This window comes from Engraulis encrasicolus, chromosome 7, assembly GCF_034702125.1.
Source record: "Engraulis encrasicolus isolate BLACKSEA-1 chromosome 7, IST_EnEncr_1.0, whole genome shotgun sequence".
Classification (NCBI taxonomy): Eukaryota; Metazoa; Chordata; class Actinopteri; order Clupeiformes; family Engraulidae; genus Engraulis; species Engraulis encrasicolus.
In genome coordinates this window covers 16,080,798-16,103,963 of record NC_085863.1, presented here as the reverse complement: position 1 = coordinate 16,103,963, position 23,166 = coordinate 16,080,798, and the positions used below count along the sequence as shown (strand labels likewise).

Here is a 23,166-nt window from a genome sequence, read left to right as displayed (position 1 = left end):
CAACCACCGGCGGCGGCGGCAGTAGCAGTAGCAGCAGCAGTCCCGACCCTCCTTCAGCACATCGGTCTATTACTAGGCCTTGGCCCTTGTTTTTCCCCACGGACTAAAACCTTCTGTGGGGCAGGAAAATGTGAGGGCACACGGTTATTTTTAACTTCCATATTCCAGCCTGAGCAAGTTAGAGAGAGAGAGAGAGAGAGAGAGAGAGAGAGAGAGAGAGAGAGAGAGAGAGAGAGAAGGAGAGAGAGAGAAAAAAGAACAAGCGAGAGAGAGAGAGAGAGAGAGAGAGAGAGAGAGAAGGAGAGAGAGAAAAAAAAGAACGAGCGAGAGAGAGAGAGATTGAGAGAGAGAGAGACAGTGAGAGAGAGAGAGAGAGAGAGAGAGAGAGAGAGAGAGAGAGAAAGAGAAAGAGAGAGAGAGCAAATGAACTGTAGGCAGCTGCTGCATAAGCCTAGGGATCAACAAATGGCTGAGTTAAGCATACACCGTGGAGTGAGCCTAAAGTCAGAGAGAGAGAGAGAGAGAGAGAGAGAGAGAGACAGAGAAAGAGAGAGAGAGAGAGAGAGAGAGAGAGAGAGAGAGAGACTAAAGTCATAGACAGAGAGATACACTCTGGCTCTGGAAGAGAGAGAGAGAAAGAGAGAGAGAGAGAGAGAGAGAGAGAGAGAGAGACAGAGAAAGAGAGAGATACTAAAGTCATAGAGAGAGAGAGAGAGATACACTCTGGCTCTGGGAAAGAGAGAGAGACAGAAAGAGAGAGAGAGAGAGAGAGAGAGAGAGAGATACTGAAGTCATAGAGAGAGAGATACTCTGACTCTGGGAAAGAGCGAGAGAGTGAGGGGGGGAGAGAGAAGGAGAAAGAGAGAGAGAGAGAGAGAGAGAGAGAGAGAGAGAGAGAGAGAGAGAGAGAGAGAGAGAGACTGTACTGAGCAGCGTCTCCATTCTGACCTCTGGTGCATCAGCACTTCTGTCATTTGCTGTGTTATAATCTCCACCTTCCCTGCCCTCTCTGCACTGTCATTTTGCTGCTGTTTTTACCCCGCTGCCACCCCACACCACCTCCATTGTTCACCCCTGCCTGTCATATTCTGCATTTTTATTCATGTATTGTATTTTAACTCCTCCTACTCTTCCCTCCAAAATCTCCTCACTCACTTCCTCCCCCTAACTCCATTGTTTTATCCCTTGGCTGTTCTGATGAATCTGATGAGGACTGGGAAGTCGAAACGTAATCCAGCCAATGAAATAATAAAAGAAAACAAAAAGGATTTTAAGTGTGCGGACCTCTCACTTTGAAACGTATCCCTTGGCTTTCACATTTTTTATTTTCATTTCTTTACTTCATTTTATTTTCCCATGCAGGCGAAACTGATCGTGCCCAACAGCACAGCGGGCCTGATCATCGGCAAGGGTGGCGCCACGGTGAAGGCGGTGATGGAGCAGTCGGGCGCGTGGGTGCAGCTCTCCCAGAAGCCCGAGGGCATCAACCTGCAGGAGCGCGTGGTGACGGTGAGCGGCGAGCCCGAGCAGAACCGCAAGGCGGTGGAGATCATCGTCCAGAAGATCCAGGAGGACCCGCAGAGCAGCAGCTGCCTGAACATCAGCTACTCCAACGTCACGGGCCCCGTGGCCAACTCCAACCCCACCGGCTCGCCGTACGCCAACACGGCCGACGTGCTGCCCAACGCGGCCGCCGCCGCCGCCACCTCGACGCTGCTGGGCCAGGCGGGGCTGGCCGGCATGGGCGGCTTCCCCGGGGCGGCCATGTCCAGCCTGTCAGGTAACGACCTGCTGGCCATCACGTCGGCGCTCAACACGCTCGCCAGCTACGGCTACAACACCAACACGCTGGGCCTCGGCCTGAACCCGGCAGCCGCGTCTGGTGTCCTGGCAGCCGTCGCCGCTAGCGCCAACCCCGCCGCGGCCGCTGCGGCCAACCTGCTGGCGTCGTACGCCAGCGAAGCGTCGGGAGGGGGAGGCCACCCCGCCGCGCCCAGCCTCGGGGGCTTCTCCCTGGGCTCCCTGGCCGCCGCCACGGGGGCGTCCAACGGCTACCTGAACCCCTCCTCCCCGCTGGTGGCGTCATCCCTGCTGGGCACCGAGAAGCTGACGGAGGGCGGCAAGGAGGTGGTGGAGATCGCCGTGCCGGAGAACCTGGTGGGCGCCATCTTGGGCAAGGGCGGCAAGACTCTGGTGGAGTACCAGGAGCTGACGGGGGCACGGATCCAGATCTCCAAAAAGGGCGAGTTCATCCCGGGCACGCGCAACCGCAAGGTCACCATCACGGGGTCTCCGGCGGCGACGCAGGCCGCCCAGTATCTCATCAGCCAGCGAATCACGTACGAGCAAGGCGTTCGCGCCACCAACCCGCAGAAAGTGGGCTAAAAAAAAAGAAAGAAAAACAACAAAAAGATGAGACATGAGGTGGGGGAGGCCTGAGAGACACGGAGAAAGAGAGAGGACCCAGAACAAAGGAGAGAAGTGATTTTGATGCGAGCTCGGTGGACAGGTATTTAAAAACACGGGACGATTGCAATGAGGGAACTTCCCACTTTAGCAGACGGCGAGGAAAAAAAGAGATGAACTTTATATGAAGATGAGGCGTGAGTGAACACAAATGTTTGAGTAAAGATGGGACGGTGGGGGAAGAGATTAATATTTGATATGTGAATACGCTTTTCTGACTGAAACCAACGTTGTTTTGTTTCGTTTTTAAAAAGTTGGAGTCGAGTCCTCTAGGCTTGTGTCTAAACATTTGGTCCCGTGAACACTGCAGGACCGAAGACGATGGACCAGCTGATTTTATCCTCCGATATACTCATCGCCAAACGGGAATAATCTGTTATTTTGTTTTCTTTTTTTTGTTTGTTTCTGTTACTGTTTTCTGCTTACATTTTAACAGCTACCATTTTGTTTCAGGTACCTAGTTCCTCTTTGTGTGTCTCTCCGGAGACTAACACACAGGCCACAGTCTCTTCGTATACAGGTTCTGCTTTCAGCCTTGTTGATATAATATATATATTTACCGTACCTTCAGCGTCTCCGGAATGCGTTCATCCATACGTGGCGCAAGTTTGTGTTGTTTACAAGGTCGAGGGATGTCTTGGAAACGAAGCGTTCAAAGTGACTCTGATTGCTTCGCTAATGTCACCGTCCCCTCCCCCACTGCATACCCCCTCCCCCCCAATGGCCCCCAGGCCTCCAGTACACAGACACTAGCCGTTTTCAAGTTAACATGATTAAGTGATTTCTCTTTGGGTCATCATGATAACATGCGCTATCATTTTTTTTGCTTGTCAGTATGGTTTTACGCATTATGCTTTTTAGATTTACTTAAAAATAACCTGTGTCGTCAGGTTGACATGAATGTAAAGACTTACTGTTATTTTTTTTTCTATGTAAGAGGATCAAAATGTTTGTGTTTGGTGTGTAACATATAGGTTAAATGTAAACTCAGTCACTACTGCTCAGAGGCTGTGTATGAGGTCACGGGTCCGACGTTCTGTGGCGAGGACAGGAATGTAATCTCACACACACAGACACACATACAGTATACACACAGAGACACATAAACACACACACACATACAGTACACATGCATACTCTCAAACAAAGGTTATGACTACTACACATGAGCATAAACTCAAACATAGTTTAACAAAAAAAAATGAAACACATATGGCTTAGTTGCTGGATCCCAATTTTGGTGCTACTAACTCATATAGAATCATAGATGTAGGGACTATACACTGATACACACATTTTTGGGAGATAAAAATGTGATCCAAGTTTTTCACTGAAAGGGAGTAAAACTACAGCGGCAATATCTGTTGTGACTGACTGGGGTTCAGACTTTTGGGGCATACCGGTAGCCTACCAGCGAGATGAACCTTCACACGTTAATCTTCAGCAATTTAATCTACTAACAATTTAATCTGTGCTCCTGTGTCTCTGCAGTGCACCGCAGACTCATTCAAGCCAATCTTGACATTTAGTCCAGACCCTCTCTGAAATACAAGGTAAAAAAAAACTTGTCCTGAGATAGAACGAATGGAAAGAGATCTGATTTTTTGGCACTACCACCTGTGGTTGCAGCTCAGGTTGTCGTGGTTGGTGGCTCGCCTGAATTTGGCAAGGGGGGATTTGAGGGGTAATCAAAACTGAAGGGAACTTCCTATGTGAATGTAGCACTACACACGAATCCAGTGCAGGTAGGGGAAGCAGGTGGCAATCCTTTTGGAACAAAATATGCACTGTCATATGGAGAGAGGAGGGACATGGAGGGCCCTTGAAGGGGCCTTTCAAGGACATTCTTCAACGGAAGGTCAAAGGTCAGGGCAGTTAGCTGACCATTGTGCACAATGTGTGGTATGTACACCCAGTAGACATACCCGATTTAAAAAAAAAAAAACCTAATAATCTGTTCAGTTTGTGAGGGCATGTTTTGGTGTTGTTGCTGTTGCTGTGGCTAACATTTTAACATAATGGCGCATACTTTTGTCGTGGCTCAAGCATATTCGTCAACAAGCTGAAAATTTACGTCAGTTTTCTTGCTGCTACCCATAAGTTCAACCACAAATATCCTGTTAAATTTTACTTATTTTTTCTTAACAAAATATAGAAAAAAAACAACGCGATCCACCTGGGGGATATGGGATCTTATAAATACATATGTTTTAAAAAAGAACAAAAACAAAACAAAAAAATGAACAATACAGAACATGGGTTTCCCCCCCTCTGACCACACTGTGAACTGGGTGTCCATGCCGTAAGAGCATGCAGGGTTAGACCCCATCAAGGAATGTACTTTACATACGAACACAGACACATAAAAAACACTCACAAGCATTGGCGACGTTGGTGTGTGCATGTTCTTGAGTAAAACCAACCCCAGAAACAAAAGCAATGAGTCAATAAGGACAGCACAACAACGCCGGAGCCCTGGAGCACCTGCTCTCATCCCGCTCTCATCCTGAAACGATGTTGCACAGCGAGGGTCAGCTAATGTCATCATGTCGTACGGCAGTAACGACAGTCTCGCGTCTCTTTAAGTCAGTTTGTCAGTTTAGCGGCTCTCCATTCGAACACTCTTTCTATTTATGGTGGCATTGTAAAAAACGTAAATGTCCAGGCTCATCATGAATCCCATGTTGGCGTTTCGATCTCTCTGGTCTCCTCTACTCTCTTCTACTCTCCCAAATTCTGAAGACATTTGCCAAGAGCCTGAATGGGCAGGCTGTGTAATCAATTGTGTAATTTGTGAAGAAAGGCATTTTCTTCACACAAACAAACGAGCGTGAAAAGTAGAAAGAGAGAGAGAATGCGAGATACAGGGAGAGCTGAGGTTCCATGGGAAACCTATCTACATGTCTTTCCAGTCAAATACTTGCTACAAATGGCATCCAAAAAAAAGGCCCTCGTCATTAGACCTCAGTGATCAGAGCCTCGCATTGAAACAACTTAGGGAGATGCAAAAGGTTCGATTTTACTCTTTTTTTTTGGTTTTGGGGTGCAGACTTGAAGTTTTCCACCACGATAGACTCAAGCACAACCATAATTGAGGGGAGGTTTGTAGTGGGAGAGCATGGATCGATCTCCCGTTGGTGTAGGACACCACTTCGCCTCTCTCCATCCCAACCTCTTCCAGAGCAGTCTAGTTTCCAGACCCAGCATGTCGTGATAAAGAAGGGGGAACGTCAAATGCCCGTTTTGCCCCTTTAGCTACCTCTTATTACGCATCTACCGTCCATAAATACTTCCTCGAAAAATCTCCTTCTCTTCCTCTATACCCCTCCTCTGAAAAAGGACAATTTTTTCTGTTGGCACTTCAGCCTTTTCTTATAACTTGCTGGTGGTCTTCTCGCTCTCCTTTCTCTGTTCATTTCTTTGGTCTCTCTCTCTCTCGCTCTCTCTCTCTTTCTTGCCTTTCTATTTCCCGATCTCTTATGTCTCTCCTGTCATGGTGATGCTCCAGGAAGTAAAGAAAGGTAGCCGATGATGATATATGGGCGTCAGTGGAGATCAGAGGTGGTGGGTCGCGACCCCATAATTTAACTGCTCTCAGGCTGAGCCTTTAGCCGGATCATCACTACTGACAACTGCAGTGATTTACTATCCATTGGCGTCCCCAGGATTGAAGACGCTCCTGGACAGCAAAGTTATTCTGACTCGAGAATTCACTTTGGTTCCTGCTGATTTCTGCCGAACGAACAGCCACTAAATTTACACCCCGTCCAGGGTACACACACACACACACATTGACCTTGGCCTTTGATCCCAACTTCTGGGCCTGTCAAAACGAAACAAAAAGCTGTCTTTCAAGTCGTCTCAAAAGCTGAAGTAAGCACTGCAGTCCTACCTATAAAATACTGTAAAGACAGGGACTTTTGTAATCGAGACACAGGCTACTTGAAATCAATAAAGGGAGTGGACAAGAGAGCTATATAGGCCAGGAAGAGTTCCATAAGCGAGACAGACTTGATCGTGACCTCAAGCTCAAACAACTGTCTATGTTGTCGTTTATACAGAATATATTCTATCTCTCTCTTTCTCTTTCTCTCTCCCTGTCTCTCTGTCTCTCTTGCTCTCACTGAGAATCGTCTGAGTTATTTTTTCTACTGTGGAAACCGTCCTGTCACATGGTCTATGTGTACTTTTAGTGTAGTTTAACAATAGTTTGTAGTCCAAAAATGCAGTCTTGAGCTGTGGATTTCAGTGTGTGAACTATGTTATATTTGTGTGGATGGGGAAAGTGCCAACAGGAGCCTGATCAAGATTAGCTTTTGCAAATTCGTTTTTTGTGCATTTAGACTTGCTCATTCTGGAGTGCTGGTGTCCATATCTACGTCATTTTGATGATTTTAGGTCAAACATAAAGAAAAATGTAAAGAAATATTGGAAGCAATATTGTAGCATGTTGTCCAGTTTTGTGTTTTTGTTATGTCTGTTGTATGAACATTTGAATTTACAAACAAATTTTGAATGAATAGGTTTACATGTACTTTTTTGTAAAACTGTAAGTTAAAAATAATAAAATGCTGCTATTTGATAAGTGAAATATACAAAATATTTTAGTTTAAAAAATGTCTGGTCTGTTGATTAGAGAAGTGCTCTTTGTGACCGAGGAGCATGAAGCGAGGTGTAACTAAGTAATCTAGACGCAGTAATAAAAGTCGACCTGTGCCAAAATAGTACATGCGCAGCTTCTCAAAACAGTAGATGTGTGATCAAACATTAGATACCAATATGTCCTGTAGATGCATTGATCAAGTGCCAATCAAGTCTATATCTTTTAGTTTAAGAAAAAAAAGATAATCAAACGCATAACTTAAAAAAACAAAGGCAGACACAGAGCAATGTTAGTGTTGTTTTACTCCATATTAACATAGAGTAAGAAATTGCTGATTGTTTTTCTTAATGCATCCACAATGGGTTTTTTACACGTGTTGTCCATGCATCCTGTGCATTAGTTTGAATTGTGGCTTCTTTGGCCTTCAAAACTGCATTCTTCCTTCATTATGTCTCTATAGGTCGGCATGGAGTAGACATTAACATACTATAAGTATTCATATTAACCACCATTTATGATCAAGAAAGTGTGTTTTGTGGAGTTAGGTGTTATCTTTTTGCACGTCTCTATTGCATGATATCAAAGTGAACTACAGGGTGGGGTGGGAATCAAAACAAACACGAAAAAAAAAAAAATCCTGAAAAAAAAAAAAACATTTTGGAGACGTGTCTGCATGTGTCAGTTATAAAGCACTGTTTCATTTCTTTTCTCCATGTATACACTTTCCAACATTTGTTTCTATTTTTTACACATATCTTTTTTTTCCCCCACATTGCTAGGTGGGAGGGCACCCATGATGGGTCTATGTGCATGGATCTAAACTCGTAACCATAGCAACCTGGGTCAGAAAATCCTGAAAACTGGCAGATAGTGGTGTTTCGTTTCAGCAGGGTAAAAAATATGAGAAATATATGAGAAGAAACACAGAGTGTAGGTGCACAGAAATTGCTTGTTTGGCCGCAGCTCATGTGTTGTTCATATGTAATCAGTATGCATAAAAATGTCATTTCAATCAGAAGGAAGGTTATTCTATGCCTCGGAGAAATAATTGTAAAATTCTTATCACTGCTTGAGCAACTGTGTCAAATGGGGAATGTTATTTGAGTGAGAAATTGAGGCACTAATCACCAGCTTGTAGTTTATTAAGACCAGAGAAATATACTACATTGTCACTCCACTGTTAAGTGCTTTCAGTCTGAGGACTCTGTGCTCAATTTGAGCATGGATTTGTTTTTGAGTCTGGTGAAGAACCTTCACTCACGATTGTGACATATATGCACTTTACTGTTTGCTGAGTGCATTTTGAATTTCAATACCTACTAGTCCGTGTGAGAACAGAGCACAGTCAGTGGACATGCATATGTGGCTATTTTAGTGTTCATTTCGTGTGCGTGCATTTGTCTGTGAGGCTGTTTATGCAAGTGCACTGTCTGAAAGGTCAAAAGAAGCAAGATAATCTTTCCCAGTGCTCTCCTCCCACACTCAGTGTGTGTGTGTGTGTGTGTGTGTGCGTGTGCGCGCAAGCACGCATGCGTGTGTCTGTGTGTGTGCTTCCACATATTGTGGCTTGATATGCATAAGTAACATACCTCAGTATCATATTTTCCCCCTAGTTGATGATCAAACATTGTCTGTCACAGATCCTCATTTACAGCGTTGAAACTGAAATTTTAGGACAAAACTCTTTGCTCTTTTTCAAAATGCTGGAATTGCAAGTAGTGCTTTGTGAACTTAAATGCAGCTAAAGTGCCACTACTGTACTACTCGGTGGGCATTTGCAGGTTGGTTTCTTGATTGACTCCAGCATCAAGTAACGCACCAGCCTCCCCCAGGGGAGAAGCACTATAAATGTGCTACAGCGAATCGCTCCAAGCCAACTGTGGGGGGAGCGTCCCTGTTTGAACCACAATTATTCTACAATTCACACACGTGTGTGTGTGTGTGTGTGTGTGTGTGTGTGTGTGTGTGTGTGTGTGTGTGTGTGTGTGTGTGTGTTTCCTGCAACTTCAGATTCCACCACTGTAGTTTACAAGCTCCTTTTCTTCTCGATTTGCGTATTGCAAGAAAAACAAAAAGGAGCACATTTGACTTTCCACATTAGGCCAGGCGTAAAATGTATATGACAAAAAATTAATTCAGTACACCGAGAGCCCCAAAGCATCAAAAAAAATGTTTGAAATGCCTTTGATGTGGTCCTTTTAGTTCCTGCGTCTGATTTAAATCATGTTCACACATCCAGTCCTCACTTTGGGGCTTACTACATAGCCACGGGATATCTTTATGTTGCAAGATTTCACCTAGAGTTTCCCACGTGGCTAGCCCGCTTTTTGCTAGTGTAGCCTGCTATTGTGTCAGGGAGGAATGGATGTGTGACTCCATCACAGGCTGGCTGCTGGCAAGGGTGAGGTAATTAGGCCAATGTGTGATGGCGGTGTGAGGACGGGTAGTGTAAATTGGTGATAATCGACATCAACAGGTGTTGGAGGCTTCTTGATATAGCCTTGAAGCTACTACCATGCAGCCCCTCCCTTTCTCTGCAGACGGCTAGGTTAGACATGACGTAGGCATACGGTGGCTAACGCAGCAACTACTAGCCTTCCAAAATGGCACGTCTGCTCTTGTCTAAGATCCTTTAAAGGGTTTCATGCATTTTGTAGCCCATTGTTAAGCATCCTTCAGTGCACATGGGTGAAGTCAACTGACTTGTGGCCATGGGCAGACCTTCCTTGCTACTGGCACAACATGGTTGGTCCATGAAACAAACAGTGGCATTTTTGTGTGTTCACATGATGTTGCTGTGAAAATCATACTGTGTAGCTGTCACATTTCGTGGGTTGTGAGGACTATTGAGTCTTTGCTGCTGGCCTGGCTCATGAGTTTATTTCGACAGTTGGTGTGTATGCTGGAATGACGCGGTAGCACTCTGGCATTTGCAGGATGACCCAAATGGTTGTTGTGGTTACTTCCCTCCCTGTATATCTTTCCCCTCTCATATCTACTGAGTGCCAAATAGAGGCAGGAGCATTCCAGGGTTGTTCATGTCTTTCTTTTTACTTTGTTTTTTTTTCTTTTTTTTTTCGATCTACCTATATCCATTTTTATTTACAAATGCAATTTTTTTATTATTATTACTCCTTTCTTTCATTTCACAACAAACGATACACCTCAACCAGTTCATGCAACACGAGTCCTATGGCTTAGTCGTAAAGGGACTAAGAAAAGGCTTATTAACACCAGCTAACACTGGCTAACATTGGCTAACTTTACTTAGCAACTGGAATAGCACTCAGGCAGTTCAGGGCTCTGCCAAGGCCTTAGCTGTGCTCACTCATAAAATGTTAGGCCTACATAATGATCAAACACGTTGTAAATGAACGTGTAAATGAACGGATTTGGCCCTCGGAAGCTAATCATTTAATATGCACTTCCTTTATCAATACTACATGTGTCCATTGTCTCAGAGAGATGTGACCCATACACTAATTCAACTAAATAGAAAACAAACCTTGGCAGAGCTAATGATAACATGCTAATACTGCTCAAGACAACCAGATCATGCTACCTAACTGTGAAAACTTCTAACTCTGGCAGCATTGAATTGAAGTATATTTTGAAATGACAAAATAAATTCTACAACTGGTAAATGTTTTAACAGCTGTGGCTAATATTTAGTGAGGTAAGCACTCACTTCATTTAGGTCCACTGTTTGCATGTGCAGGCTAACACTTACCTCAGATGAGATCTTAGCCACATGTTGTTTGTGAAGGTTGAAAACAAACTGTCTGAAACTGCTTTTATCTCTCCTCCCATATTCTTCTATGTCTGTTGTAAGATGCCAGTCAATTAGGTCTCTCGGATACATTTTGTACAACACCATTGTTTGGGGTGAAAAATGAGCCCTTTTGCCTGAAATGGAACTGCATGATGTGTCAGTCAGTGCACCTGTCATACAGTTTTCCTTTGGTCCGTGACCTTTGAACTTTGAACTCCGGTGACCCTCTTTGACCTCTTGTCATCCATTCAGCCTATTTGGAGTTGTTGTCACACGGACTCCATTGCCAAACTCTGGAAACACATTTTTTTATTCTTCACATTTTTTTATTTTCATTAATAATTTCAATGTCATCAGAAAAATTTACAGGACTCAAATGCTGACAAAGATGTTTTGAATGGTTGAAAATGAGGAAAGACTTTTTTCAATGGCAAAAATTGTTGCTTGTTTGTTGTTATTCTCATAAATGTTGGGTATGGAGTCCATTAAAAATATTGTGAAAATATATGACGTGACTGGCAGCACTAATTGAAATTGTGGTTCACTTGGTGGAAGTTGAACATGAATTGGTAAATCGGTAGCCTTACACTGTGTTGATAACATTTCCTATACATCATTATCTAGGACGGTCTTCTTTCAATATTGTATGAAAGGGCTTTCTTTTCCCCTAGCACGTCTAGAATGATAACACACCCTCTTGAAGCATCTTAACAAGTGCCACCTCACAATGACTCAGATTTGATGTAACCATTATATTTCTGTACTCGTTCACTAACACACAAATGCCAAAACTTGACTCGCATATAACGTGTATATAAATATATATATACATAGAGAGATATATATAATCTGTTATAGATACTACTGCCAGGGGGCAGGGCGTTCGTGGAGTGGAACAATCGGGGTAGGCTTTGAGAGCTTGAGAGGAGAGAAACAAAGTCTGTACTCTATGTTGAATGTATAACTGACAGACCACAGAGGCTTTTTTGCTGCCAGTCATAGTCCAGAGATAGCCCATACAGTACGTTGTTTATTTTTAACATGTTATTACATACTTGTCAATAAATGAGAGCAGCAGAAAAGAACTGGGAATGACTGGAGAGTTTAATGTTTGTCCCTTTATTCGTTTGTTCCGGTTTTTTGTGTTTTTTGTTTAATTATACGGTTATTACTATTGATTTTGTTTTTAACTTCATTGATTATGAGAATCAAAGGGTCGTAAATATTTAATGTGACTGTAGTATTGTGTTTGTAAAACAAAACTATCGGTGAGTTGTGTTTCTTGACCTGTGGATTATCAGTGAAGTCAGCATCTCAGTGTTAATATATTGATTTTTTTTAAAGATTATTTTCTGACGGAAACAACGAAGAGTCATTATTATAAATGTTCATTTTAGCACCACCTGTCTTCTGTTGTCTTATTACCCCTCCTCCATGTGCGACACTCCCTCTCTTCCCCCTCTCTTTCTGTCTTTCTGTCTGTTTGTTTTTCTTTCTTTCTTTCTTTCTTTCTTTCTTTCTTTCTTTCTTTCTTTCTTTCTTTCTTTCTTTCTTTCTTTTTTTCTTTCTTTCTTTCTTTCTTTCTTTCTTTCTTCCTTTCTTTCTGTCTTCCTTCCAATTCTTTCTTTCTTTCTTTCTGTCTCCTTTGTGCTTTCGACCTTGCATTCTGTCTTTATTTCTTTCTTTCTTTCTGTCTCTTTTGTTCTTTCTACCTTGCATTCTGTCTTTCTTTCTATCTATCCTTATTTTTGTTTTCAGTTTACCACCTTAATAATTTCATTGAACTACAAATCTAGCAATCATACCACATGATACAAGTGCATGTATACATCAAAGTTCTGTTGTGCTGTTCTAGAATGTATCACCCAATGTGTTCTACAAACAGAAAAGACAAGGGTTTTTTTGCCAAATGATAACACTATTATTCTTTAGCTGTTTTTTCATGCAATATTGCAGGATAAAACTCAAGTTAAAAGGTTCATGGAGCATATACTGCCTTTATGTTTTTGTTTGTTTTGAATGCTCAAACTATAAGAACTACAAGCTTCATCTCACCAGCTTTGTTTTACTCAAAGTGCCCATCTTGAGTATCCCATTCTATCCATGGATGCGCGGAAATTAATAGGCCTATCTCAGTTGTCCACTGGCTATCCATATTACGTAAACAGTGCTTTGAAAGACGTTGCCATCCAAAATTTTGCATTTGTAAATACAGTATAAACTCAATATTTGATTTTGGTTGTCAAAAATACAAAAGGTTTAATGAAATAAAATAGGGGAGAGACAGGTGGGTGCTGGATTGCGGGTGTTATTAGAGCCATACTGTATAATACTAGCAGGGCTGCTGACAGCTTTTGCAGGGCCCGGGACAAAGACATCTGAAAGGGCCCCAAACCCAATCAATGCAATGTGATGAGGACCCAATTCTGGGCCCCCTTTCTCCCTGGATCCGGGACAAGTGACCCCTTTGTCCCCCCTGTCGGCTTCCCTGAATATTAATACAGCAATAGCAGTATAAGATAAAAGTAGTATCGCATTATACTGTGTACTCGGCCCTACCGTGGCTGATATGGTAGGGCACACGTTTACCACTCGGCCGACCCGGGTTCGATTCCCAGTCCGGGTCCTTTGCCGGTCCTTCCCCATCTCTCTCTCCCAGCTCACTTCCTGTCTCTCCTTCACTATCATGTCTCACAAAAACCAATAAAGGCTGAAAAGCCCCCCCAAAATACTTAAAATAAATAAATAAATAAATAATACTGTGTACTCATGGTTGGAAGAACTGAACTTAATTGGCAACTTAATTAACAAGGCACAAGGTCGTTCATTCATGGCAGGGAGAAAAATCACATCCAATGAAAATGTCCAAAATATCCAAATTCTGAGCCAATGCCAATGTTACATATCAAAGGCTTCTCTAGGTGCTGCGCATCTTGGAATTCCTGTTTCTCTGACCTGATGTCTGAAGCACCATGGAGCTAAACACACAAATACATTCTGGACTTTTTATGAAAAAAAAAGAAAATTCACGGCTCTTTCAGTTTGAAAAACTGATATTGCCAAAAAATGCTAAAAAAAAAATTCATTAACCAATCATTACCATTAAGGGCATGTCATTTCCTTTCCATCATTGAACTGACATCATCTTGTAAGCAGATTTTCTCCTTAATAATGCACCATGCACATACATGTTTAAAATCTTATGACCCCTTGCATTCAATGCACCAAAAATATATGTTTAAAAGAGTATCGGGATGCATTCAAATTCCTACAATTAGCAGCAACAAAGATTATATTTTGGACTAAACATGGTGTTTTAAAAGCAGTGAGACATGATTGTGATGCATTCAAGACTATTTTGAACAAAACCTGATCTTCTAGCAGTTATTATGACCCAGGAGTGCCACGAGCAAGGTGGGGGTCGACGCTTTACATCAAAGCCCTACTCCACTCCACACACCATCATCCTCTCCTCCTCTCCTCCTCTCCTCCTCCGGAGTCAACAGCTCAACCAGTGATGGCCCTGCATGCCTGAGGAGATCCATTAATATGTAGAGGAGCAACAGCGATGAGCGAAGGACATAGCAGCGCTTACTTCTGACTGCAATTTAGAGTAAAAGGATTGTCTTTCTTGCAGTTCATGCAGTATCTCTCTCTCTCTCTCTCTCTCTCTCTCTCTCTCTCTCTCTCTCTCTCTCTCTCTCTCTCTCTCTCTCTCTCTCTGCCTTAATCACTATCTATCTATCTATCTATCTATCTATCTATCTATCTATCTATCTATCTATCTATCTATCCGAGAAAGGGAGGATAATATGAGATACAATGATGATGGGGAGTGGGAATCAGGTTGTCAGGGAGACTGTCTTGTCTGGTGGAGTGCTGCTTTTCAGAGGTATGTCACTGTGTGCTTGCATTCCTGTCACGATTCCATTGCTCGTTCTATTGAGCCCCTGCAACTCCTCTCTCCCTCCAGCACTGAAGCGCAGCAACCTTAAGGCTGTGGTGTACTGGTACACAAGCAGCTGCGGCACTGTCTCCCACCCATCATCCTCTCCACCCAAACGAGGTTGTCAAGAAGAATGAGCAATTATAGCCTAACTAGTTCCCTAGTAGGCTAGGCTACCTGATATAGGCCTAATATGGTGAAGATTAGTAGACAAGCAACAATGTGAATACACTGACTCACAAGTAAGACTATGTATACCAAATGGTAGGCTATATATATATAAAATAGTAAAGTCAAGCTTGGATAACAGATGCAGCACTAGGCCTATTTAGTGTAAAATGTGACTTTTTTTTACGTAGACTAACCCTATGAAAAGAATCAGATAAGGGAATGTCATGGATTCCTGCTATAGTGCCAAAATAAGTCAGAAATCAGTCCTATATAGTCAAGCAAACCAACACTGAGGCTTGTAAGACAGAACAAGGTGTTGGCAGCTTCTTGGCAATGTCAGTGTCTGCAGTAGGCTAAATAAATAAATAAAGTATGGGGGCTGCCATTGTACTCTGACTTAACTGCAGCTGTTTATAAATGCAGAGAGGAGTGGACATTAATCCACTTTATACAGCAGCACAATGAAGTGGAGTGAACAACACATTTGTACCACCACTGCCTTGCCTGCGACGATCAATAGCCATTATTAAAGGTAAACCATCGAAGATGCGCGCTGCCTCTGGTGTAACCATGGCAACCTGCTTCCATAGCTGCAGTGCTGCTGATGCTGAATTTGGAAGCGAGGAGGAGGGGGGAATCCAACAGAACACCTAGGCTGCATTCAGCCTATGCGCCACACTGCTTTTTCACCATGAGTTATTTGTAGGTTTGCTGTAGGTTATATTGGCTATACGCTAATCATTGCATGGAAAACGTTGTCTAGGCTGCCACCCAGGCCCTCTCCCCGCCCGGATTCACCGGTGTGCAACTTGCGCCCCTGTACCTCGTGGTTACTTGCTGTTACAGCGGTTTGTATAAAATATTTTTAAAATTGCATTCCATAGCTGTAGATGGCAGTGTGTAGCCGTATGCTGCAGTGAACAAAAATGTCGCAAACAACGAAATAACCTAAACCGGGAACTCGGGAAATCAGCTGCTTTGCTAATGTGCCATCGAAAAGGTAGTTATTCCTTTTACATCCTTTTGGCATCTTACGGAAATAATTTCAGTGAAACGTAGCATGAAAATACAGGCATATGCATGTCATTACTTGCAATTGATGTTGTCGATGAGAACAGCCAAGAACTAACCAAGCTATTCAGATGCTTTTACCTTTGCCAGAGCTTGCGTCAAGTCTGGTTTTACCCACTAAACTGTATTATGTTCCAGGCAGTGTCATCATTATATCATGGCATATCCTTGTGAAATAACTGAAGAACTGAAAGAGCACGTTGTGACTAACGTAAGATAATTACACCTACCATAGTAGCCATCCTGATAAGTTCATACATTTGACACGTACCTTCTCACACATTCGCATGGGTCTTTTATTATTTCCAGGCAGCGCCCACTGTGTATTACGTTCCAGATTTCATCACAGAAGCGGAGGAACAATATATTTTACAAGAGGTGAGAACTAACCCTCATCAACGCAAGAATGACTAGTTCTAGATTTTTACTTTGCTCGTCACTGACATCCTTGTCTAATTGTGTGTGTGTGTGTGTGTGTGTGTGTGTGTGTGTGTGTGTGTGTGTGTGTGTGTGTGTGTGTGTGTGTGTGTGTGTGTGTGTGTGTGTGTGTGGCGCGCGCGGCGCGCGCGCGCGCGCCCGCCCGTTTCCTCAATACACACACACACACACACACACACACACACACACACACACACACACACACACACACACACACACACACACACACACACACACACACAGAATTGTTGTGATGCGATGTGGAAATACATAATTATGGCCCTGGTGATTAGTACAATCAATCTTGTAATGCTGCAGGTGTACAAGGCTCCCAAGCCCAAATGGACACAGCTGTCAGGACGAAGACTACAGAACTGGGGTATGTAGGCCTAGCCTACCAAAAGTGAAAGCTTTGCTACTTTGGATTACTGTCTCACATAGACAGCCGAATGTTTTTCTTTTTCTCAAGGAAACTTATGTCATGTGCTAGTCTACATGATATGCATATGGCAATAGTGAGGCATAGCCTACCTGTCAACATTTCAGTAAAGTATTTTAGGATGGAGGTGGGTTAAATGTTTATTTTAAAATTATTTCAATGTGGCATTGCCCATGGGGATGGAAAATTACATGAGATTAAAATACCATATGGTACCATGGAGGGGGACGTTGGGAGGGTGGCCGAAACCCATATGTCAGTCACGTTACGTATGTACATGCTGGGCTCAGGAGAGCACCACATGTTTTTGTTTTCCAAATGTATTGTGTGCACTCCACTACTGATTCCCGTTACTCTGTATCTCCACAATACAGGGGGGCTGCCTCACCCTAAAGGAATGCTGGCAGAGAAGCTGCCTGATTGGCTGTTGAAGTACTCCAACAGAATCTCTGCCCTTGGAGCATTTGCTGGAAAGGCTGCCAATCATGTCCTGGTGAATGAATATAAACCAGGGGAGGGCATTATGGTATATATTGTTCACTTTTATTTACATAGCTCGTTAAACTCTCTCATTGACTAAATAATAATAATAATAATAATAATAAATGTGATGTAATATTTCTCTCTCTCTCTCTCTCTCTCTCTCTCTCTCTCTCTCTCTCTCTCTCTCTCTCTCTCTCTCTCTCTCTCTCTCTCTCTCTCTCTCTCTCTCTCTCTCTCTGTCACTACTGTCACCTCACACCATATGCTTTACCTCTCTTACAATTAACCTCTTTGGATATCTCTTGCTCTATCTCTCCTTTCTCTCCTTATTTCCCTCTTTCTCCTCTCGTTCTGTGTTCATTCCTGTGCTATCCCTGTAACTCAGCCCCATGTGGATGGCCCTCTCTATCACCCCACGGTCACGACCATCTCTCTAGGATCCCACACACTACTCGACTTCTACAAACCCATCAGCCAGTCTGAGGTAAACACCTGGGGAGGGGACATCACCAGCCTGCCAGTCTCATACACACCAGGCTGCATCTCACTTTATTTTGTCCTGACACACAGTTTCTCATGGCAACACATTAAGAAGTATGTTATTAGTTATACAGCAAATGCCAAACATGTCTACAGCAATGGAGTACATGTGTGACATCGGGGATGTTGTGTTCTTTCCAGTGGCAGTTGGAGATAGCATTATAGGGTGGCTATGCCTGCTGATGTAACAGATGCCAACTAGCAGAGTATGGCGGCAGTAGAATGATGGTAAATCTCCCTCCCCAAGCCTCATCCAGATGCATTGCCACTGAGCTATCGGCCTAGACCTTTAACCCATTGACGCCTAAGGCACCTGCAAAAAAGGGTGCTGAATGCCTGAGCCCTTTTTAAGAAAAGTTGTCCTCAGCCTATAAAAACCTAAATATCTCAGCCTCTGAAGCACATAAAAACATGCAATAAGAAGGCATTTAAACGATTAGACCCTCATATTTCATTAGAATGTGTTAATTCATCTCAAACAAACAAAGATTTTTAATAAAGTTCTCTCAAATGTCATGAGCCTGAATGTTGCGTAATGACGCTCCAGGCGCCAGGGCCAATAATGCGCAATGCAACATCAGGCATCAATGGGTTAACATGCTAGAGGGTTGTGAGAAAGTAATGAGCCCCGAGTGGCCCAATGCACAGAAGACTTTGGTTACCCTGGTGCTGTAGACCCGGATGGGAGTGAGGTTTGGGGGGGTGAGTTGAAGTTTAACGGATGCCAATTAACATAGTTCTGAAAGTTTGTAAAGTCAAGTCAAGTTTACGTACTTATTTGTCAAAAATCAAGGTTAGCATAGAAGTTTGAAATTGCGTTTGACCAGTCTCCAATGTGCAGTTGAACTAAACATATGGGTCATTTCACGTGAAATCAGACACTTTGGGAACCAAGCGACACGGATTTCAATCATACTTGCTGTGCCTGTTCAGTAGCAAGGTAGCACCCCAGAACTACATTTGTGTGAATCGGACACCAATATTAAGGGAGAAACAGACTAGCGAATTTTTACATATGAGGGTAGGACACTATGCATTCAGCCTTGATTATATCAGTCAGTGTAAGTCACAAAAATATGTCTGTGGTGTTATTTGAAAGCTCTTTTCTGGGTCTACAAATGACACAAACAGCATGGAACACAACAACCCTCAGAATATCAATTATAATTATAATCATAAATTGAAATTTTTTAAATTGAATATCAAAAAAACGTATATTTCAAAATGGCCAGTTCCTTGTCTAAACATAGCCTGCAATGTCATGAACAACACCTGAAATGCTGGTGTTTGGTTCTTTATTCATTTCAGAGACAATGGGACTCAAAAATATGGCATCATACAAATCACCTAGTAATAATATGGTGATACCATAGTAATATCACATGACAGCATGTCTATCGGAATATGCGAAGGATGGAGATGTCCATGAGGATGCAGGAAGTTCAGTTTCACCTCTCCAGTGCTCGGCATACATTCCTCAACATATGCTAGCCACTAGTTGCCATCATATACAGCTACAACATACCCTTTGATGCTTGAACATTTGAAAAAATCCTTTACTGAGCTTATTCTTTCAAACCTGCCTTCTCTGAATGCTTAAAATGGTCTAGCTTCCACTGTGTCCATTGACAATGGGCAGAAGCCGTGTAGTTTTTGAGTACCTGGAATAGGGACAGACGAGGGTGCAGGGCCCACCGGGAAAATGCCCGTTTAATTTTCCAATGTATCATAATTCATTTTGAAGATTGTTGTATTCCATGCTGTTTGAGTAATTTGTAGAGCCAGAAAAGAGCTTTCAAACAATACCTCAGACATCCTTTTGTGACTTACACTGACTGATATAGTCAAGGCTGAATGCATAGTGTCCTACCCTCACATGTACACCTTTGCTAGTCACAAAAATGCAGTTCTGGGGTGCTACCTTGCTACTAAACAGGCACAGCAAGTATGATTGAAATCCGTGTCGGTCGAGTCCCAAAGTGTCTGATTTCACGTGAAATGACCCATATACATAAGACATTGACAATAATCACACACACATACACACACACACACACGCGCGCACACACACACACACAATGTGCGGTGAAAACTAACATATTGATACATGGATTTACATTCTTTCTCTGACTCATTCACTCACAACACACACACACACGTACACACACACACATGCAAAAAAACCACTAACATGCTGATACAGACATTTACAATAAACACATACACACACTCATAGCAGCAGAGAGTGCAATCAGGGGTTATATACAGTAGGTGATGTCCAATAGTGTAGATACAGTATGTAAGGTGGGAAGGGTAAAGTGCAAGAGGCATGGTGAATCAAATGTTTATGGAATATTCTTCAGTGTCTTTGAAGTGTTCATGTGGTATTCTTCAGTGTGTTGATGAGTCTGATGGCTTGTGGAAAGACGCTGTTTCCCTGTCTGCTTGTGCGGCACCACATGCTACGGTAGCGCTTCCCTGACGGTAGTAATGAGAACAGTTTGTGTGCCGGGTGAGTTTGATTTGATAATTTGAGTTTGATAGTGCCCATTTTTCTCTTGGAACAGTGTGAATTGTAAAGGTCCTGAATGGCTGGTAGGGGTGATCAGATGTAGCCTGGGAACTCCCATACTGCCTTTAGTTCTACACAATCGTTTCGATCTGAAAGACACTCACTTGTGATTAGGTCTGGTGTTAACCAGGCAAGATCAGATGGTCTTTTCTGGAGTCATCATGGCATCATGCAGATGGCATAGTGACTGTCCTATTGGCCTAGAGTAGACCTTTAGCTCAATGGTTTAGCACCTGTGCAGGTGCTTCCATGGTAGAGGGTTGCTAGGAAGTCACGTATTCAAATCTCGGGTGGTGGACTATTACGTAGGAATACCTTGGTTAAACGTAGACCTCACATAACACACGCACACGCACACGCACACACACACGCACACACACACACACCTTAGGTCAGGATTGTCAAACTCAGGACCGGGGGCCAAATCTGGCCCGCAGAGTCATTTTATTCGGCCCGCGAGATAATTGTGACATTTAACGTTAAGTAGTCTATTAAGTGTGTGTCTGCACGATTTTAGTCCATTTAAAAAAAAATTATATTGAGCTCGGCCCGCGACTTCGTTCCATATTCCGATTTTGGCCCTCAGTCAATTTGAGTTTGACACGCCTACCTTAGGTGAACTCCTTTCCTTGTGCCTTGCATCAACGGGGGAGAGAGTCGAGAGTCAGAGTATTCATATTTTTACTCATTCATCTCCATCTTCTTCCTCCAGGGAGACGAGCCCCAGACGGAGGCGGACCGCTTCCTGTTCTCCCTGCTGGTGCAGCGCCGCAGTCTCCTGGTCCTGCAAGACGACATGTACAAGCACCTCCTGCACGGCATCCAGAACGCCCACCAGGACACGCTGACGGACAGAGTGGTGAACCTGTCCTCCTCTACGGAGGACGCCCGGCTGGGGGACACGCTCAGCCGAGACACCCGGGTGTCCCTCACCATCCGCCATGTGCCGAAGGTCATCCGGGCCAACCTGCTTCCCAAAAGGAAATAACAGTACAAGAGACAAACGCCATGGCCAACGCCAAATATTCACTCATCTTCTTTTTTTAAGGGGCTTTTGTGCCTTTTATGACTGGACAGTCGAAGATGGTGACAGGAAGCGAATGGGACAGAGAGACAGTGGAGGATCGGGAAATGATCCTGGCCGGACTCGAACCGGGGTCCCCGTGGCTGGGCATGCAAGCCCAAAATGCTCAGCTCACTCATTTTCTACATAGTTTGAGTTCCATAGTTTTGTTCCCTACTATGTACATGGTGCAGCATGTAGTGAATGAACAAGTGAACATGTCCAAATCAGCCAAAACTGTTTGTTCAATAGTCCTGTAGACAAAACACAGATCACTCGTTTAGTTACTCGAGGAGTGTATTGCAAAGGATCATGAATAGAATAAGTTGACTGGACTAATATGGCACTTTTTCAGGCACTTTCATGCTGAGCCAACGACAAAAGAAATGTAAACCCTTTTATAAGGGGGTTATGTGTCAACACTGACTGACAACACTATCTGAGTTTTACTCGGATGAAATAATATGAACTGCACCTAGAACAGGGATGGGCAACTATAATGGTGAGGAGGGCCATGTTTTTTCATCATCGGAGGGCCACATGACCACAGATCTGACTGCAACTTGCAGAGTTGGAGGTGCAGTTGGTTGCTCACTAACAGAAAAATAAAAAAAGGTTGCACCATGCATAGGTTTCTTTATTACACATGTGTATTATATTACTTGTCTGTGTAATAAAGAAACCTATGCATGGTGGGACCTTTTTTTCATTTTTCAGTTTTACAATATTTTGGTCAGCACCCTTAAAAGGAAGAAAAAAACTGTTGGGTGACGCATGCTCCAACCCTTATGAACTTGCTCACTAACATCCCGTATTGTTTGAAAGGAATAGAAGTGTACTCTATTGGTCATCAGCATAATTGCGATAAATTGATTCAGTAGTCGTTTGAAAAATTCGGTCACTATTTTTTAAATTTCTGTTTAATCTACGGGCCGCACTGAGTGAGGAAGTGGGCTGCATGTGGCCCTTGGGCCTCCAGTTGCCCATCTTTGACCTACAGTCATGTCTGCCGTGCATTGTGCTGCATCTGATGCCATTGTTAAATCTGTCCTTGCTCCATCAAAGCAGTTTCCCTAAAGGTTGTCGGACTGAGTTCATGGAATCCGCCCGAGCACCTATAAAGCTGGAAGAACTATAAAAGGCCAAAACAGACATGAGGAATGCAACAGCTGATCACAGGCCCACCAGTGTGTTCTGTGTCACTGTGGATTTGACCTTGATTGGGAGCTATGCAGCATATGATATATGGCCTACAATACGCCTAGGCTACTGCTTCCTTCCTAAACAACCTGACTGAAAGAAAGGATTGGAGGCAGGCATTGTTTTGAAAAGCATGACTTCCAGCTGCCCAAAACATGGTCTGTTGTCTATTATTATTTATTTTATTGTGTTTTTATTTTTTAAAGTGGTGTGTTGCCAACACCAATGTCTCACCATTTGTTTTGCACTGATGATGAGAAAATGTAACTGAAATGCAATAAAGTGCATGCGTGCTCACGCACGTGGTTGATGTTTTGAAATGTGCATGCTATACCTACTGTAAACGGGCCTCATAACTTAGTTGATTGATACTACTAAGCAAGAATAGATTTAACCTGAAAT

At 43.2% G+C, this 23,166-nt stretch overlaps 2 protein-coding genes across 2 annotated transcripts in view; both read left to right on the top strand.

Annotated features, from left to right (window-relative positions):
* Nucleotides 1–3,073, top strand: part of nova1 (NOVA alternative splicing regulator 1) — a 36,910-nt gene extending 33,837 nt beyond the window's left edge. Inside the window, exon 4 of the mRNA XM_063202390.1 lies at nucleotides 1,363–3,073. Within this exon, the coding sequence (XP_063058460.1) occupies nucleotides 1,363–2,385 (1,023 nt within the window). The 3' untranslated portion in view covers nucleotides 2,386–3,073. The remainder of the gene's footprint in view (nucleotides 1–1,362) is intronic.
* Nucleotides 3,074–15,594: 12,521 nt separating this feature from the next.
* alkbh6 (alkB homolog 6) lies at nucleotides 15,595–23,061 on the top strand. Its single transcript, XM_063202960.1, has 7 exons — nucleotides 15,595–15,958; nucleotides 16,168–16,240; nucleotides 16,339–16,407; nucleotides 16,786–16,846; nucleotides 17,281–17,432; nucleotides 17,775–17,873; nucleotides 21,214–23,061. Exons 2-7 carry the CDS (start codon nucleotides 16,187–16,189, stop codon nucleotides 21,487–21,489), a joined length of 711 nt encoding a protein of 236 aa, XP_063059030.1. The 5' UTR covers nucleotides 15,595–15,958; nucleotides 16,168–16,186; the 3' UTR covers nucleotides 21,490–23,061.
* The last annotated feature ends 105 nt before the right edge of the window (nucleotides 23,062–23,166 follow it).